We start from the raw sequence: 20,195 nt of genomic DNA on the forward strand, positions 1-20,195 counted from the left end.
AGGACCTTTCGTGATTCCGCATGCGACGCGCACAGCTATAAAGTAATGTGCACTTCATGTCCACTGCATGCCGGTTACAATGGAGTCCTCACGTCGATGACTAACGGTGCCAGTTTTCTTTCTTATTTTTTTCTTTTTGACCCTGCAACGGGCTTCGCGGATACCTCCTCCGCAGTAATGCAGTGCGAGCCCCGCCCGTGAGCTCAAGGACATCGCGACGGTACATCTACGCCACGGCGACAGTGCAGTAAGTAGACAGGGCGGTGTCGAAGCCTACTCAAGTGCGCGGTTTCAAGTAGTAAGCTTTACTCTTGGCCCCTGAGAGGCTTCACTGTAACAGGGAAGCCAAAATGCGGGTCAAAATCAAGCCGTCAGCGATGCAACCACTGTCTTCCTTTTTTCTTATCCACTTCGAGTGCGCCATAGTGACCGCGTCGCTTAACTTGCCCCGAGATCCCGTCCGTGTTTGTCGACGTTACTCTCGGTCACAGGTATCCTCTGAGAAAACGCGATAGCTCTCATACCGAAATGCGGTTGTCATGCAGATAACCGATGGCCACAGCGTTTCGTAATTAGCCGTTGGGTTAGTTGCTAACTTCGTTTACTTAAACCGCGGAACGTTCTCTTTGAATCCAGCATGCCGTATCGAAAATTTCCGGCACTTTAAATGTGGTTTCCTATAAATTCGTTTCGTCTTCAAGCCAGAATGTCAACGGCCACAAGCTCTACCCCAGTAAACAACCCATTATTCTGGATGTAGCAACTCAGCACACGTGAGTGCCACGAGTTAGATGGTTTACAGTCCCTTGAAAAGAAGTATACACACGAGGGATGTCGATTTTGCTCTGCGCCTATGAATGTAAATTGAAATTAAGGACCGCAGCGCAAACTTGTAATTGCGATCTTTCCGTCCACTTGTTAATTTCAGTTTGTGCTTCTGAAATAAAAATAAATTCAGTTTTTTTTCTTTTTACTTTCCTTTTTTGTTTTTGTTTTTTGCTAGCGTGTGGTCCGTGTATACTTTTGCTCACGGGTTACGTGCGCAAGCGTGCATGTTGAAAAGCAGAATCATCCCTCTGGACCAACTGCGTTCGAGCGGCGACCTTTTCGTGGAAGGTGGCGTTCGGCAAACATTCCGGTACTCGGAACAGTTACAGCGGTTTCTCATACGTATATGTCCGATCCTTGAACAGCGGGGTTTTACGGCATTCAAGCGAAATACTTTAACGCCCCCCTCTGTAACTAAGGCATTCACGAAGGAAAACGAAGGTGCAGCGGTAAGAAATGGAACCCGTGTGTACCCATCTAAAGCGCCGTTATACGCAGCTATATATAAGGCGAGACATTCCCTGCCAACTCCTTTGTTTTCAATGCATCATCGGCTTTCATCGTGTCCTCATTATACTTCGAAATAACTGGCGCCTTACCAAGATTTGATACTCGACGTTGAAGAAAAACCGCTTTCGAGTATATTTTCGCACACGGGACACCTCGGGCAAGCAAGACGAATCGATTTGCAACGACCGTCGACGGCTCTGCCACGAGATACACACATGCCGCCACGTGATCTCACATGCATACATACACAGATTTGGCGCGTCGAGACATCGGATCGCGCTCAGCGAGAATCCACCACGAGCCGGATTTAGCCATCGCGAGCCGGCTTCAGATGGTCCGGACAGGCCAGACCGCCTCCGTGTTTGCGATAAGGAATTCAAATGCGAGCCTATCTATATGCACTGCCTCGTCCGCAGATCGTCGGCAGGCCGGATTCGTTTTAAAAGCGTCGCGGTGCGCGGCGCAGCGTACGGATTTAACTGGCTCGCTGAATATGAATGAGATGTGCTATAGCTATAGAGACGATGCGACGAATGGTTGCCAAGTCAGCGTAAATTTACCCATGAAATGTAGCTAAATTTTCGAGAAGCAACTAAAATGTTTCTTGAGTAGTGTAGTGTACACTCAACATCGGAAAGTGTTTCAAGCGAGAAGTACCGTTAAGGAAAATTACAAGTGATTTCCTACAAAGAAGTGCGTAGTTGCGAATCATGTTTCTTATTTGGCGGCCGCACTGATTTTCTTATTCCTTGTGCACCTGCACAAAGAGGCGTAAATAATGAAATGCGCGAGACACGATGTATGTATGTATGTATGTATGTATGTATGTATGTATGTATGTATGTATGTATGTATGTATGTATGTATGTATGTATGTATGTATGTATGTATGTATGTATGTATGCATGTATGCATGTATGCATGCATGTTTATGTCCATTGCAGGACGAAGGCCCCTCCCTGCGATGATGATGATGATGATGTATGTGTGTATGTATGTGTGTGTACGTACTTACGTACCGCCGCACAGCGCCTTGAGGCAATCTTGAAAAAAGTGCGACGCAACCAAGTATTCGAGAAAAAGTGTTGCGTCACACTCGTCTTCACGTTTCTTACGGTTCCGGGCTAAGCCGAAAATTTCTGTGCGGCAACTCGAACACTTTGAAATCCTCCTGGTTTGTCGGTTCCACTATATACTCTGCGCCATAACCTCCCGGCTATAATTGTCGGTCTCAGTTCACGGACAAGCCAGGAGGGAGTGTACATATAAAGCGAAGAGCAGAATTGGAAGCTGAGACTGAAAGGCTGCTGCAGGCGCCGGACGGGTTTCTTGCGCTGGTGACCTTGCCTTGAGGCCAGGCCCGCGCGTCATGTCCTTGAGAGAGCTATACAGAGAGCTGGTCGGGTGCCTGTCGCGCCATAAGTTCGTCGCCTTACTTGGACGAGATTTCGCGAGGGCGCAAATCTGGGTTACCGAGCTGCCCGACATCCTTCCCATTTCGTCGGCGCCGTTAAGTTATGCAAGTGACACGAACCGAATGGCCGGCAGGGGGCGCGCGCTGTGGAGGAGAGACGCGAAAGCCTATATGGAAGCAGGCGCCGTAATCCCGGGTTGCGTCATCACCGGGAACTGTGGCTGATAGCCAAACGGCCGAGAAAAGGAGGAGTACGGCAATACCGAAAGCGTGTAAAAGCGTTATACGTTCAGGCAGAGCGCCAAAGCTTCTCTTGCATGCGCGAGAGTGACGCTGGCGCACATATATCAGTTAGGCGCCTCTCGCGTTCGTTCTTGCTTGGACACTCAGCAGGGAATAAGAGAGTGTCGCTTCCTCTTGACGAAACCTAACCTGTCCTACGCTGAAACTAACCTGTTTGGACATTCTTAGACGTTGTGTAACGGCATATAGTGCCGGTGGTGAAAGTGCAAAAGGATTCCGTCGGTCATTTTCGTTGTTTTTTTTTTATGTGTTTGCACTGCGTGGAAGCTGGGAGTTCACGAAGAAAAATGTCCCGCACGTATACTCCAATCCATACAAAAATACGCATATGTATACAGAGGCGTACAAGTTAAGGCACCCAGATCAGCGCACACACTCGCATTCCAGCCGCTCCGAGTGCGCGGCTGTTGCGCATGCGCGTTTGTGCCGCTCGCGGTAAGTTAACGAACTCAAATGTAAACATGCAGTTATTGCATAACGGATACGAAAGAAGGTTAGCGCGTTGTTTAACAGACGCCCAAACTTTCTGCGCCAAGCCGACGACTCAACGCCGCCACGCTTACACGGCGACAACCACACACATTCTGTATACTCGCATAAAGTAAAAGAAGACAGAAAAAGAGAGAGAGAGAGAAAGAGAGACGGCTCGGTGTCCGCTGTACATAGCACTCCTAATCGTTTCATGGGGGGGGTGGGGAACCCCCCCCCCCCCCCCTCCACCGCTGCATGCCATTACTATACACACCATTACCGTAATCACCGCACGCGGCGCAGATGTTAGCGCGCAGATGCACGCACCGGCCGCATTCCGGCGGCTAACGCGATGTCGCCGCGAGATCGCGGCGCTTGTCCGCCGCCACCACCACAGACAACCACCGGCTCGTGACGTCAGAGAGAGGCGAGTTGTTGCTTTATTTGACGTCGGCCCGCGCGGTAATGAAGGCAGGAAGGCGCGCGCTGGCACCACCACCGACGCTGCGGCGAGAGAGAGCGCGTTCCTGCGCGCCACTCCTTCTTCAGTGGTGGTGGCGGCGGCGGCAGATGAGAAGGGGCCGCGCGGCGGTGTCGACGACCTCGGCGCGCGTAGCCCGACGAGGGCTCGGCCAGCTCCCGACTACTACGCCGTCACGGTCGCCTTCCTGTACAGCGTCAACAACGCGACGCAGCGTCTGCTGCTGCTGCTGCTGCATGTGCGCGTGTACGTAACGGTACATATAGAGGAGGAGGAGGACGACGACGATTGGCCAGCAAACAGTCAGGATGGGAGACTATTAGTCGCCCCCAGCTCGTTCGGTGTCCCCCCGCCCCTTTCGCGTCGTAGTGCCCCCGGGCGACTCCGCACCGAACAAGGGGGTGAGGACATTTTCTTTCCTTTTGTTTTGCTTTTCTCTCTCGCAACAACTACGTCATTAGCCCTTCCCTAGCGTCGAGTGCGTAGGCGTTCCGAACGTTTAGCGCCATGCGCGGCACTAAGAATGCGGAGGATGTCGGAGCGCGCGAACGAAACAGGTTAAAGTCACGTTAAACTGCCATTTAGTGTTGTAAAGTAAGAAATATGTAAAGAAAAACAGTTCCATCTGTGCGCAGATGTCACCTAGAAGCCCAACAGAATGTTGCAGCCAGCTACTAAGTTAATCACTCAAGCACATCAGTTTACTTACTTACCTGAGCAGGAAGACGAAGGAACAATATACTGGCCGGATTTAGTGATAAGTTGGAATACGAGCGACTCCGTGAAAGGTGAGCCGCTGTTCGCTTGGCAAGATGGCTGTAGGGGCTATATGTATTATACCCAGCGATGCTATGCTACAGTGTTCCTGCAATGCTTTGTTTTTCTGTGCCACCATTCTACTATATATAAAGAACACACGCCCCTGAACAAAAACTTCAGAGCAGCTGAAACAAACTGTTCAAGTGAGTCGGCGTATACACAAACACGTTCAACTGTCCATTTCTGTTCAAAACCTCAGTTCCAGTGTGTGTGTTCAGGCGCCGCACACACTTATACACCGATTATATGCAAGAAATAACCATAGCTACAAGTAAATCAGCAAACGTATTCTACCAACTATTGCGAAACTCGACCTGTTCCCCAGGTCTCTTCCGTGCGGCTTTTCTGAACAACAAATAGGGAGAATTCGATCGCTCGGACCGGACGTCTGAAGTTACGAGAAGTAAAAAGAACAGTAAATAAGAGAAGCGGCATGTGGAACTCTTTTTCCTGCGGCGCAACTTTCAATGTCGCAACCCCTGCAGTTGCGCTCAATCTACATCGCCCTTCTTTCATTCTATCTCTCCTTCTCTTCTTCCCATTCTTCCTCGCAGAGAACTCCCTCCCCCATTTCATCTCGTCGTTCTCTTTCTTAACGCACTCCCACTGTCGCAGCGGCACCACTCCTTATGCAACCGTTCCATGCATTATGCAAGGCGACGCCGACACCGCTCTTCCTCCCTCCTCTTTCATTCCCTCTCTTATATCTATCTCTCCCGCTTCCTTTCTTTACCTTCTTTCTTTTTTTTGTCCCGCGTATTTTCGTCCTGGCATATGCGGCTGAGGTAAGCTTCTATATATCAAACCACAAAGTAACACGCCCGTTTTTCTTTTTTGCGAGAGCGTGCCCAACGCCGCGGAGATCCTCGGATTAATTTATCCCGTGAGCTGTCGTCTTCGCTGCTGTTCGTTAACCGAGAAAAGCCCAGCGGAGGAGGGTCGGCTAATCCTGCTATATATATTCGGTTAATAAATTGCCCACGCAACCAGGTATTACGCGCTCCGCGTGATGCCCCCGAAAAGAACACCGAATGAATGCGCCGAATTGCGTGAGCGCGCGCTATAACGCGCCCGCCCTATAAGAACGGTCTGAAAAAAGAAAAAAAAAAGTGAGCCCTGATTGTCTCATTCGATTTAATGCCGGCAACGCTGTTTCAGGTACGTACGCTATATATACACGGTGCTCTATAGCGGTTCGGGCACCCGGCTGCTGAGCACGAGGTCGAAGGTTCGATGCCCGGACGCGGCGTGCCATGATTTCGTTGAAGCCGAATGCAGGAAACTAACTGCAGCCAGACTGTGAGAAGAGCTATACTTAATCGAAGATCATCTTGAGAAATTCAAAACGCAAGAATATTTAAGAAAGAAAGAAAGTAACGTCTAACGTATTTCCATTCAGAGAAAGATGGGTGGGTGACAAAGGAATAGGCAGGAGGAAAATCAACCGGTAGCTATTCCGGTTGAATACAAAGAGGCAATGGAAAAGTGAAGAAAAGCGCAGCAAGAAAGAAAATGAGGCAGGACGTAAGTCGACGTGCTCTCCAATCGCAAATGAACTGGAGTGTTCGACGCTACGTCACAGGTGGTAACTTATAAGCGCGGTTAACTTCTAAAACCGCGGCAGCGCTGTCGGGGGCTTTCTCCAGGTGTTACGCGTGATTATACTATATTATATACGATAAGTAGATCTTCCTCTTAGAGAAGGGTCTTCTTATCTAGTCGGCTTGGGGCGGTATACGGAGGGCCAGCCTTTCTTTATCTGAGAAGGAAATGCACTCGTATATATAGGAAGGTCCCTTGCGGCTTCTTCGCAATCGTGGGCACTGCGAGCGACTTCCGCGCGCCAACGACAGGTTGCTTCTCATGCATGCGCTAAGAACAGGTTTTACGCGCAGATGCAGACATAGAGGTCGGGCGAGTCGAAGGGGTGGCGGGCGGAATTAGGCAAATGTCATCGCCGTGTGTGGGTATAGACCGTTAGAACAACTTCGTGCGACCAAATTTGTCGCGCAGTTCTCCACTGGGGCGACCCTCATAGCGAGCAGTGCAGCACCCGCGTATATTTCTTTAATGTCTTTCATACGAGAGCATTTATGATGTGCGTCTCTCAGTAAGTTCGTTTGAAACCTGACAGTAACGTCCGCGGAGGGAGCCAGAGAGGAAAACCTGCAAATAACTCCCATTCCTATTGCCACCGTCCAAGTGCAGCTGGGTCCCCCCGGTCGTGACGCTGAGCTCCTCTGGATGGATTCGTTAATATGCTGTATGAGGCTAGCAGCAAGGGACTTTATGGCGTCGGGCACAGCTCTTGCGGTGGAGCGGTCCATCTCTCCCAAGTGTATAGATGAAGATACGGTGGGAAGCTAGAGCGAATTCAAATGTGTGGCGAAAAAAAAAAAAAAACTGCTCCGGGAGGGGTATTCCCCGTTAAGCAAAGTTGATACTTTAGTTCGACGCGACCGCTTCAAGCCCCCGTGCCCTAATAAATATGCAGTAGTCCGCGAGGTCGCGTGCGCAACAGACACTCCCCGCTCCCTGGGACTCTGTACCGAAAGAGAACGAGTTTAAGGCAGTTATTTTCGGAAGCAAACACTGATGCAAGCGAGAGGGGCGGAAACTGCTGACGCTCTATACAGCGTGCCATTAGTCGCATCAAAGCGAAGCGGCGACATTTAAGAGCAGACAGGGCGTGCACTTTCCTGTACCCGTCTCATGTACGGTGTCCTTGGAGTCGATTCGCGTGCCGCTTAGGATATCGAGTTACATTCGTAATTGTCTTTCCCATAAACTATGTACACACTCGCCTCCTATCCGAACGACCACGTTCGAGAGCTGTCAAGAGAAAAAGTTAGCGTTGTGCGACGCCGCTTTGAAGGCCTCCGCAAGCGGCATTCGAGTGGGACCCTGCAAAGCTGACCCACATTGCAGAGGCTACAGCCGCAAATACCAATAAAATTAAAGAAATAATATTAATGGCTTCAATTCGGCAACAGCTTGCTCCTTATAAAGGCTAAATTCTAACCGCTAGACACCAGGAAATAGGAGAAGCTAAAACAATTCAACCTTTCTTGGTGTTCTAGAAATGGCCTGGAAAAGCGCACAGAACGTCATAACAATTGCTGGAAACTATAGTGATTTCCACAAGGTGGCATCGTGCCAACAATAATCACTGGTTCGGAAACAATGCGTCCATCGCAGTTATACCAGTATTCAGTTAAGACTTTCTATCGGGACGTTATATGTCTTTTCTTCTGTCACCTCCGTTGATTTCTTCATTGTCCATGCTCTGGACGTGCGCTTCTGCAAAAGCCTATAGTCTGTGCTGCTTGCACCTTTGTCACTGAAAGAGTTCGCAGTTCACCTTTTGCAGGTGGTTACTACTAGATGGTTTTGAAGAATATAAATGTACAATTACTTTCCTTCTTTTTTTTTTTGCGTAGTGCCAGCCAAAGCACCTCGAACAAAATTCTGCTTTCTCTAGTTCCTCCGTTATGTACTAAATGACACTCTTCCAAAACTAAAGTGAAGTTTGACGTGAGAGTAGGGGACTTTCACTTGCGCTTCCGGAGGGCGCCGACGCCACGGGCCGGAAGTAAACGGGAAATGCTTTGCCCTCAGGTGTACAGCTTTTTTTTATTTTTTTATTTAATGCGGCTTTTAAACGTTTAGAGCACGAGAAGTACTGAACAGTGGTGGCTGGCCTTCTCCCTACGTTACTAAATGGAATCCACCGACCGGCACGCTAGATTATTTCAGAAAACTTTAATTTTCTATTCATAATGAGAAAAAGTAGTTACCGCTCTGTAGCTCAAAACAATGAGCTCATATTTTGTATTTTGGTAAAGAGGAATAAAGAAAAAAATACTATTCACTTTGGGTAACAGTCTGGATCAAGTAAAATGGGGCGCTCGGAAAGGTCGGACAAGAAAACGGACAATTTATCGGACACGAAAACGTAACAGTGATAACCATAAAGCAATACAATATAATACAATACCCAAAATAGGCTCCACAAACACACAAACACACACGCACACACACACACACACACACACACACACACACACACACACACACACACACACACACACACACACACACACACACACACACACACAAACAGGCTGAAAGGGCTTTATATTGCAGTGACGTATTCAGAAATACATTTCAAAGATTGTTTAATGAAATATTAGTCAATTGAATTTTTAGTTGTCACTGTACAACGTATTGAGCATTCTTTACTGTTGTTTAGGGAAAATCACCGTTACTTATGGCAATATGAGCGTTGCCGTCACCCCCCAAGAATGTCAAAACGCGCGCCTTTACACGAAAGTTATTGCGATTCGCATGAGTGAACGAAGGCAAAGTGCGCGCTGGCACTCCGTGGAACGCTGTCCCGAGGAGGGTTAAAGCAACCTTCATGTCAAGCCAGATGTTACGCAAAGTGTAAAAGATGGGCTGCAGGCTGCCTACGTGAACCGGAAACGCACGCTGCAGATGCAACTGTTTCTGATCCAGCTGTGGTTAGACTCAATAGAACCGCAGCGACATATATCGACAGGCAGGAGGCAGGGTGGATGCCGGTGGAGACCCGTGGGGAAGTGACTGCTGTTGTCTAGCGACAAAGAAGCGTTTGACGTTCCGCAAATAGCGCTCCTCCTCTTTTATCAAGCTGGGGGGCGTGGTGTACCTCTTGAGCAGGACAATTGGTGGCCTAGATTTATTTCTCTTTCTTTCTCGCGTGTGTAGTCATGGCAACCACAAATACGGCAAGAAGGCTGTAAGATACGAACGCCACTTTGACGCGTACACTGCCGTCTTTAGAGTACCCCATGGACTCCAACACGAGCATGTGGCGGGTCGTGCGGAGCAAATCGGCGGAAAGCTCACGGTAGGTTTCGCTAGGAGTAATGAGCAGCAGCCGGCCGATTTTCGAAGAGTATATAATCTGGAATTTTCAAAACCTCGAAGAACCACATGATGAAGGCGATGGTGATGTGAGCATCCTCCTTGAAACGGGGAGGTAGTTGGCATATTCCACCAACCTTATTCTTGAAAGATTCCTACTGCATTCTAAATCCGCAAATTTTATTGTAGTCTAAGCTGCATTATCCACCATAAAAAAAAAAGAAGTTCGATTTGTCGCGTGCTATCTCTTCATATGCGTCACCTACCTTTTCCCTATAGTGTCGCTAAAACTTCATGCCACGGCCAAGCCTAAATTGTTTCCCCATTGATCGCTTGATGGAGATGCTCTGACATTCAAACCGAATATGCTCAACAGTTTCTGTATCATTTCCGCACGCGATGCACGACTCGTCTTCGCCTCCACCTCGGGCCGAGAGAGGCGCCTGCAAGTAAAGTTGATCTCTCTCTCTCTCTCCCTCTCTCTGTGTTGTACCAGTGCTACCGTACGTTGGGCCGAAACTTGGAAGATAACAGAGATACTTGATTCGGTGCTGAACACCACACGCTCAACCTGTGATGGAACGCAAAATGTAACGTTGGAGAATAGCACGGCATTCGAGAGCAAAGCAGGGCTCATGCATGGTTACGATGAAGCGGGGCGATTAAGGGGAACAAGATGAGTTTAGCGTAGGGAAAGACTGTGTAGGGAAAGTAACCGGCGGTCTATAATACGAGTTACAGAATGTGGTGTGAGTGCAATCGAGGTGTGGGCAAAGGCATAGGCGGAGAAATTAGACGTGGAAATAGAAGTAATGGGGTTCGTTCGGCTGACGCGGAACAGGGAAACTGGAGATCTCTGTCCGGACTCTCCGCCGATCGTCGTCCTATACACACGGCTCAGATCAATTGGGAGGTAACTCCGCTGTGGGAGGATGGGACGTGATAGCACGGCATCGAGAGGCTGTGCGCCGCGCCAGCGACCGGCCGCGTTCGGCAGTCGGCGGTGCTCAGCTGAGCATCTGTGAACAGATTTTATTTCCTATATGGTTACGATGCATCTCATCTTCATGTGCAGCACTCTGCTGGCAACGATGTGCAAGAGCAACGATTTCAAGGCGGAAAAAGGCTTAGTTGTGACCACGAGCTGCCGGTTACTCGTGATGAACAAGTTCAATACCACTTTTACTTTTGAGTTTATAAAGTGCCGCGTAGCAATGGGGATGGTTCGAGCGACAACGTCCGTGATAGCCGCACATGAATGCCATATTCCGACACGGTGCTGTGCTGCCAGTGTAGATGGAAAGTATAGAAATACGGTAACGTAAGCGTACTGTGGTCTATAATGCATTAACACGAGATTTTACACAGATGAGCGATATGGTGGTGTGAGTATGACTGCAATCACGTAGTTACAGAATGGTGTTGAGTGCAATCGAGGTGTGGCAAAGGCATAGGCGGAGAAATTAGACGTGGAAATAGAAGTAATGGGGTTCGTTCGGCTGACGCGGAACAGGGAAACTGGAGATCTCTGTCCGACTCTCCGCCGATCGTCGTCCTATACACACGGCTCAGATCAATAGGCGACGATGATGACCATGGTGGCCCCACACCTCGAAGTAGGCCGATCGAAGCCGACAATCATCACGCCTTCTGATGCTGCCCAGCCACTGTCATGATATATGCTGGACAGTGCGCGCCTGCCATTAGCAGAACGGTTCGCCAGAGGCCCGGACTTGTGCTTTAGTTCCTGCTAATAATAGTTCGGTGCTAATAAATGTTATTTCTCTCTCTCTGTCGGTTCGAAGAAGCAGGCGAATCTCGCGGCGGTTGCTTCTGTTGTTCAGTCGAAAAATGGCAATCCCAGCAGGTCCAACTTCAATTATTGCTTGACCGTCAAAAAAAAAAAAAAAAAATGCCTCACAAACAGCGAACGTCACTGCATGATGACGGGACTTCAGAGGATTCCAGATACGGCTATGGCGGCTAAGCCAACATTGCCTAACCGACTGGTCACGCTTCTTAACAGCACTACACCCCCCCACCAAGCCCTCTTCTTTTCCTTTGTAGGCATATAACACCAGCATGCCGCACCGTATATGGTGCGGCACGGAGAACAGACCACAGACAAATAATAAAAAATGAAAGAAAGAAGCAAAGCTAAGAAAGACAAGAACGAAAGCAAGAAAGAAATAAACTGCACCTAGCTATACGGTCGGTAATCGACTAACCAGCAGACATAACCGATATTCCTCCATCTTCTCCCGACTAGGAAATGAAAGACAAGAACAAAGCCAAACGGTTGCACAGGCCGCATGAGCTAAACTTAGGCCCGAATGAATGTCCTCATGTCGTTGTTAACTTCCGCTTTATACGTTTCTCCTTTTCGTCGCTGCCCGTCACGGACACAAGGGCTGCGCAACTTTACACAGGTCGGCCGCCGGCTCGTCGGTGATGCATGTGGTCCTTGTCGCCGTGCAAGCTGCAGCCCATCGAAACACACAGCTGTCGTGAAAACGCCACCCACGGAGCCATGACGAAACCAGCCGCAATCGAAATGTTCGCCGCTGAAAGCGGCTCTTGTGGAATGACGCACAGCGCGGAGCCTCTTGAATCGACAAGTAACGAACTGCTGCTCTCTCATTCTCTTATCGCGCTAAATTTGCCAGCACAGTTAAACCTCGATTTAGCGGGGACGCGAGTTACTGCGTTAAATCGAGAGCGCTCAACACTGTCATGCGGATAACATTATGTCATTCGATCAGAAAAGCTGTTTTTGTCAAAGTACGCATTTGCTGTAGACAGCGAGCCCCTTAAGCGTGTCTTCGTGGGAGTGGCTACCCTTGTTAACAAGCCATGCAGTGGCATCCACTCCTACGCTGTAAGCAGGTATACCCATACCTATAGGCTACCTACCTACCTCCCCCCCCCCCCCCCCCCCGCCAAAGCCACGTTAAATGGGGCAGGACATTGTTTTCAGTGCGTCACTGAGAGGTTTACAACGGGCTACGCTCTACGTATATGTGTCGGGGAGAGAGAGAGAGAATAAACATCTTTATCAGGTAAATAAATCGAAAGTATATCGAGAAATCGAATGTTTCGTAAAATCGGCTTTCGTTAAATCGAGGTTTGATTGCACCGACCCCTAACGTGCCGGCAAGATTTCCTTGACAAAAACAAGGCCCAGAGCCACTCAAAGTATACAGCATGTAGCGCGAATTTCCCAGTTGTGCCCGAACCATCGTGTACACGTCGTTAACGACTCCGCCGCACCACTTCAAAAGAACAGACCGCACCGCAGCGATCTCGCAAGCTATGCTGCGGCACGCCTAGCACACCTCGAGCACCGGTACTCGAGCCCCGGCTAATCATTCGTCGGGCACAAGCAAACTCTTCAACGGTCCTCTTTTCGCAGAAGGCGACCTTCGGTTGATCTCCAAAACCAAGAGTCCGCGACACATGCAGCGGGGAGGGGAGATGTTACGGAAGGTAGGCTACCAAATCACTGCGATCCGGTGAAGTGCTTCGATTCTCAGCGAAATCGTAAAAAACAACTTCAGGCGCATAAAACCCCTTGGTGAGTAAAACCCCTTCAGTGAGTTTCGGTTCCCGACCAAGCGAGACATCCGACGCATTCGAGTGCGCTTCCCAAGGAGAACTGCAGCAACAGGGTCGGACTTCTCTGACAAGTAAACCGCATCACAGTTTAGCAAAGCGGGCGGAGGATTCGGTTGTAACGAAAAACCACTAATAACGAACTACTCTAAAGCATACTCGGCGATCTGAAACACGTGAAAAAGTACGGATGTACTCCCCATGTTGACTGGGCTTCAACGATTACGCTCGCTCCTCGATAACGAAAGCTTTGCTTTTGTGTAGAAGTCGGCTATCGCGTTTCAAAACAGCGGCCTTTTCTCGCTTGAGCAACAGCTGTCGCCGAGCCGGTAAGATCAAAAGGCGCGCCAGGATACAGGCCAAAGAGCGATCGCAAAGGACTGCGCACTGTTGCGGACTGTCAGTTTTATTATTTTTTTCCCTCCACCGACAGGTTACGGAGTCCACAAAGTGACGCTTCGATCACGAGCAAACCTCTCCAGCCGCAGCTGCTACCGCGGACCTGTCTCTCTTTCCCCGACACTACTCGCCCGCACTGGCTGACAGGGCACACCACGTTCTCTGGCACGGCGATGGAAGGTTTCGTGCGGCGTCCCAGTTCGACGTGCCCACGCTAAACGCCCGCGCGCTCGCGTCTCAAACGAGCAGACGGCTCAGCAGCACACTTCGAAAAGGTCCGACGGGCCTAGGCGCGTACAGCACCGAGCCAAAACAGACCCCCGAAGCAACAAGAAAAGATGCGCGGTACCTTTTCTTCTCCGCGAGAAGAAGACTTCTGCGAAAACGGTGGGACCGGTGAGCCCCACCGGCCCTTGTGCGGCGGTGTTAGGAAGGGAGGGACAAGAGAAACCCCGCGTGAACGCAGGTAGTGCAGCAGGATGCCTTGCCTTGGAGCACAGGCCGCCCGCGGCGACGGCGGCTCGCTGCTCACCGAGGGCCGTGGGAATAAAGCCGTCGCTGGATGGACGGAGGCGCGAAGTAAAAGGAGGGGGCTGCCGCTCCCGGGGGAGACGCTCGGCCCACGTACACGCACACACACACACGCGCGCTCGGTCACAAAAGGAAGCGTACCCCCCGGTCCCCCCACCCTACCCCGGAACCCCCCTCAACCCGCCCAGGGGCAGCAGCGGCAGCAGCAGCCGAGGCGGCGACAAGAAAGAAAAAGCTCGCTCGTGCGCATTCCTGCGGCCAGCAACGGCCGGCCCTGCCTCCTCCCGCAAAAAGAAAGAAGTACGAGCGCGAGCAAAGCTGGACCGCCGGCGCGCGCGGGGCCGACGCACGGAGCGGCACGCGGAGACCGAAATCACCGACCATATGGTCGCGCGATCAAACCGCACCGGCCGGTCGTCGGTCGGTTGTCTGGCGCGTTTAACGTACGGCCGAACGGCCGACGCGGTGTAAGCGCACGTGCGCGATAAGAAACGGGGCGCAACAAACGAACTCACCGGACGACGTGGGCGACGCGGCGAGCACTTCGGTCCACCTGTGGTCGCCGCCTCCGAGCGTCGACGACAGCAGGTCTCGCGGCGCGCTGCAGTCCGGCGTCGTCGTAGCGCCGCAGCAGACGACCGCGGAAGCGACGAGCACCACCACGCACACGGCGGCCAGCGGTATTCCGATCGGCAGCGACGAGCACCTCGCCATCGTCACTACCTGACGGCGGGAGCAACACCTGATAGGGTCTTCTCGTCGCGGTGCTACTACCACAGCGGCGGCGGTCATCGCGCGCAGGTCCTCCACACGAACCACCGACACCTCCACCGTTGCGAAGCGAACACAAAACTGCTTTCGAGCTAGCGGTTGTTGCGCCGCCGGGGCCGCGGGGGCGAAAACTGGCGAAGCACAGCGCCGAGCGAACCGGTTTAGGGAGATCCGCGTCGCCGTCGCCGCATCCACTCTCGGTGTAGGCAACCACAGTCGGAGGTGAGGCAAGCGGCGCCCTCCAACGGTCGCCACGAGAGGGTTGAGAGTCGAGCGCGTTCAGCTCCGCCTCGTGGCGCGTACGCGCGATCCAGTCGTCCGGGTCAATATCCCGGGACGGCAGCGGCGGCGGCCTCCGAATCCGGCCCGTAACTTCTGTTCTTTCCCTCGCGCAACGTTTGTGCAAGAGAGAAGGAGGGAAAGACAGCGCGCAGCAGCTGTTTCATTCATAGTCTCCCAAGCGCCGAAATTTGCCGGGCGTTCTCCGGGAAGACGTCGTCCCGCACGGAACGCCGCCGCCCCCCCATTGACCTACAAGAAAGCGCGTGCTTCCTTCTGTGTCTTTTTTTAGTTTTACTCTAGAAATCGCGGTAAGCTCATCACCGCTTTCTGGCGCCGAGTTCGGGCGGGGCAACACGGGTGTTTTTTTTTTTTTTTTTTTTTTTTTTTTGTTTTTTTTTTTCCCGTCAGTCGGCAGCCACTGAGCCGAATTCGTGCACTTTCTTCCTCTCGTGCAAACTCGGCAGCGACGGTGCCGAGCTCCTCGAATCGCCGCTGCTCGTTGGTGCGTGGGCCGATTAAGCGTGGCCGCGGTGTTCGGCGTGGGCGCGCGGCAAAGTGGCGCTTGCGCGGCGTGGCTGTCTACTCACTACGTGTTACGCCAAAGCGGAAACCGTGCCGGGATGGATGCTGCGCCGCCTCGCGTCGCTGAAGAAACATTCACGAAACGGGCCGGACCAGACAAGGACGCGTCCTTGTTATTGGTTCGCAGGTGTTTGCCGTTCGATACGCAACACGTACTATACGGGCTACTTCTTCGTTCACAGCCCCGACCGAGCAGGTGTCCTTTGGGTCAGTCTGCGGAGCCGAGCACGTGACCTCGAACGAGTCGCCGATGGACCTTCGCGTGCGCGCAGGTCCGCGGGTCGTGTACACCTGGTGACTGACGCGGGAGTAGCTTTCCGCGGGGGTACTGCATTTTTCAGTTGCTTATACTTCTGCGGCGACACCTTGCGAAATGAGAGGATATTAAGCTATTTCTTCGTAGTTTATGCGTTTAAAATTACGAGAGAAGGCCGTAGCAGGACTCGGTAGTAACTGTGACCAGCTGCCACGGCTGGGGGAAGGCGGTAATGTGGGTAATGTGTAGACGAAGTACAAAGTGCGTCGGTTAATAACCGCCTTTGGGGTAGATTATCTAACGAAGCTCACCGCGGAGCGTTACAATTTTGTTTTGCGAATGGCGCATAATACAGTCTACTGTCCTGAGAGAACTGCCCACCAAGATCGAATTTGCTGCAGGTTGGGCAAAATTATATTCAATCCGCGTGGTTAAATAAGGAAGCGGAAAGTACAGCCTTTGTAAAATGATCCAGCGAGTTAAGCGTGATTGTATACGAATCGAAGAATTTGCCCCCTGTCCTGGGAGAACTGTAATAGTCACCGAGATCAATTTTAATCAAAATGGAGGGACCAAGGTTGCCGATGTGCGACATATATTGTGTGCGGATAAGTGCTTTTTTTTTTTTTTTAAGTGCTCGAAGGCGTTTCTCCGTGATCTAAGAGATGACACCGCGTTCACATCATCTGGATCTAAGGGCAGTTTTAATGCGTGGGAAAATTTAACGTTGCTGGGTTAATTGCGATCATTGCAAATAATTACTGAACCAACGAACTTTCTATTTCGTGGTTTATGGAGGCGCCCACGGTGTCCTCCTCATTCCTCGGTGAACTAAACGAGTCACCTCGTTTACATTTCATGGTTTTAGGTAGGAGGTTTTAGGTGATGTGCAGGAAAAGTTCAAAGCTGGCGGTTAAGTTACGGCAAAGAACTTAGCTTGGAAGAACTATAATGGACGTTGAGATCAAATTTTATGAAACGAAGGAAAAAAGAAAAGGCAGGGGGGAGGGGGGTACATTGTGGGTGCATGGTGTGATGGATATCGCTCAGCACATGTCTACGTCAACGAGCGTTCGTGGCCAACCCTGCAAAAAAAAGAAAGAAAGAAGAAGAAGACTGCTAGGAGTCTCAGTCTAAAAAAAAAAAAGGGACAAAGGACCGGAATCTTGCTCGGAAAGACGGAAAATCACGTGTGATCCACGTTAGTAGCGAGCATGACCGTGAAAAAACTGTCTAAACGGCTACATGTTTCACTGAAACCATAATGGCGATGTTGCCAGTGGGCGCAAACAAAATTTTGGGCAGTCAGAAAACAAAAAGCAAGAGCCTATCATTCCTTCATTTGAATTTTCGATCAGCATGAACGAACGAGAGAGTGCCTGCTCGAATAGCTCAAAAGTCGGATATAAAGATGCTCAAAAAAACGCAGTATTCTTTTAGCAGTCACGTCACAAAAAGCCCGGAATATCAAACTTTTTTTTTATGAATAGGCAGTATAACCTCCTAAGACCCCTTGTATTTAATCCACTGCACATGGCCTTCAACATTTTAGTTTTTTTTTTTTTTGGAATTAACTCCGGAGTGATTACGCAAAATATTCATTTTGGGCATGAAGTGCGGTGCATGTGTATAACCGTAAAGAAGTGGTTTACTCACATTCTTGTCATCCGCTTTCGGGAAATTTGACACTAAATTTATCTAGAACTTTGTGTCGTCCAAGAAGGTCGAAAGCAACCTTTTGAGGTGTGTTTCAACATCGCCGAGATTGTGTGAAAATACCGGACGGGGCAGCAACATGGCAATGTACTGCACGGAGTTCCGTCTTCATCTTTGCGTTTTAGCAATGAAGTTCAGTTTTTCCCATGAAAAATATGAGGAGATGAAGTAGATATGTTTTTCACGTACATGGAGACAAAATTTTTTTTTTCAAGTTCATAACATAACAGTATACAATAAAAACCACATTGAAGAGCGACTATATCCCGCAGTTGTGTTCGGGTCTCAGGAGGATGATCGTGGCGATGCAGTATTAAGTAACGGACATCGATAAATTCCCCGTGAAATACCTAAACAATGTACCTTCATAACTGGCGATGTTGAATGGCTTGCTTTGGTTCGCTTAAAATATGTTTGCGTTAGCGCACCAACCCCCAAATGAATGCGTGCTGCGCTTTTTTAATTATCTGGAAGGTATTTTATATTATGTGACTGAAAACGGATACACCCTAGTCCTTGGCGGTGATTTGAACATCGACATGTTAAAAAAATTGCGCCCCCGTAGGCGAATTTAAAACCCTGTGACTGACGATACGTGTGCTGTGTTATGTGCTCTCTCTCTCTCCTCCCCATCTTTCATTCCCCCTCATCCCGCTCCCATGTGTAGGGTAGCAAACCGGTTGTGCTGAACTGGTTAACCTCCCTGCCTTTCCTTCTCCACTCTTTCCTTCCTTCCTTCCTTCCTTCTTATCATCAAAGGGATTGTGTAACCGTAGGCGAATTTAAAACCTTATTATCATCACATGGATTGTGTAACGCAATTTAAACGCCAATGCGCATAACCACGAGAACCAGCACTCTCATCAACCTATTTGTCGCAAGCCTTAGGCAGGAAGATATAGCGATATAGGAAGATATAGCAGGTAAATGGTAGCGGCTTATCATGTCCGTTACCATTTACCTGTATTTTCTCGTATTAATCTGTCATGTTCTTCTAGAAAAAAAAAAAAAGATAAAGGAGTCTAGGTTCAGTATAAAAGTTGCAAACATCGAATGTAGAACATTAAAAACGTTTCGTGCAAAACGTCTTAATCTTAATTTGAAGGCTGTACATCCATTCAAATACGCCCGATAGAGGCTTAAAATGCAGTACTGACAAATTTGTGCACCTGTCTTTATTACTTCAACGGATAGCCCTCGACCCAGTAATTACGTTATGGAGTCTCAATTCCCCGAGAGCGCGACAAATAATTAATTACTTTACCTTTGAATACGACATTTCAAAACGCGCGCCAAATGCATTGCGGCTTCGGATGTGCAAAAAAAAAAAAAAAGTTTACTCAAGACGCCGCCGAATGCTTTTGTGTTGGCCTCGCGGTACCAGATACCACTGAAGCGTACACACACACTTACACACACACTGTGGCCGCAGGTGCCTAAATCTGAGTCCATTCAGCAGAAGAGGCAGGAGAGCGTCCCCCTGCGTTTCCAAAAAAAGGGCCGGTTTGGCAACCTTTAGCGACAACTATTATCACACCCTGCCACCTGCACTTTCGGTGACGTGGTAGTCTCTCTCTCTCTCTCTCGCTCTCTCTCTCTCTCTCTTTTTTATTACGTCCGAGGTCGGCGTTGAGCTTGAGGAGAGTTTTGGACAGGCCGTACAAATGGTGCTGTATTTATTCATTTTTGGCGCCCTCGGGGAAATATAGGCTAAGTACGGTAACTATGGAGTCTACAGTTGGAGTCGAAAGAGAGAGAAAGAGAGAAAAAAAATGACGAGCCACCACATCTTGGAGTCAGTACGTTTTTTTTTTTTTTCGTTATTTAAGTGAACTTGCACAAAAATTTTCCCTCCGGTGTCGTTAAAAAACGACACGCGCTCAAGCCTTGGATAACAAAAGGATGCCTCAAAATGCTATAACAAAAAGTTTACTAAAGATTTTTTTTTTGTAAAAACGAGGACAATGACGACTCGGAAGCGTGCAGACGGCAAATAAAACGAGTGTCTTCCTGCGTAATATAAACCTTTTAAAGTTTTTTTTAAGGTTACATCATATGAAAAAGCCGAACATTTTATGGAGACAGGTAAAATATCTGGTCGCTCATTCGTGAGTGAAACTGTTAGCGAACTAATTGTAAATGGTTTAACAGCCCAAGGCTCAATATGAACAGATATTTGAGATCTATTTTGTACTTTAATAACAGGGCAATATTATGACGAGACATTAGATAACATAGCATCAAACATGACATTGTCCGTTTTTTAATCTTATAACGAAAAATTAGGCTCGGGAAATATATCGCTCCCTCAA

At 49.5% G+C, this 20,195-nt stretch overlaps 1 protein-coding gene across 1 annotated transcript in view; it reads right to left on the minus strand.

The window, feature by feature from the left end:
* Positions 1-15,238, minus strand: part of LOC119441666 (glypican-5-like) — a 117,831-nt gene extending 102,593 nt beyond the window's left edge. Inside the window, 1 exon segment of the mRNA XM_037706261.2 lies at positions 14,792-15,238. Within this exon segment, the coding sequence (XP_037562189.1) occupies positions 14,792-15,068 (277 nt within the window). The 5' untranslated portion in view covers positions 15,069-15,238.
* Between the last annotated feature and the right edge of the window lie 4,957 nt (positions 15,239-20,195).

The sequence above is a fragment of the Dermacentor silvarum genome, chromosome 2 (genome assembly GCF_013339745.2).
Source record: "Dermacentor silvarum isolate Dsil-2018 chromosome 2, BIME_Dsil_1.4, whole genome shotgun sequence".
Classification (NCBI taxonomy): domain Eukaryota; kingdom Metazoa; phylum Arthropoda; class Arachnida; order Ixodida; family Ixodidae; genus Dermacentor; species Dermacentor silvarum.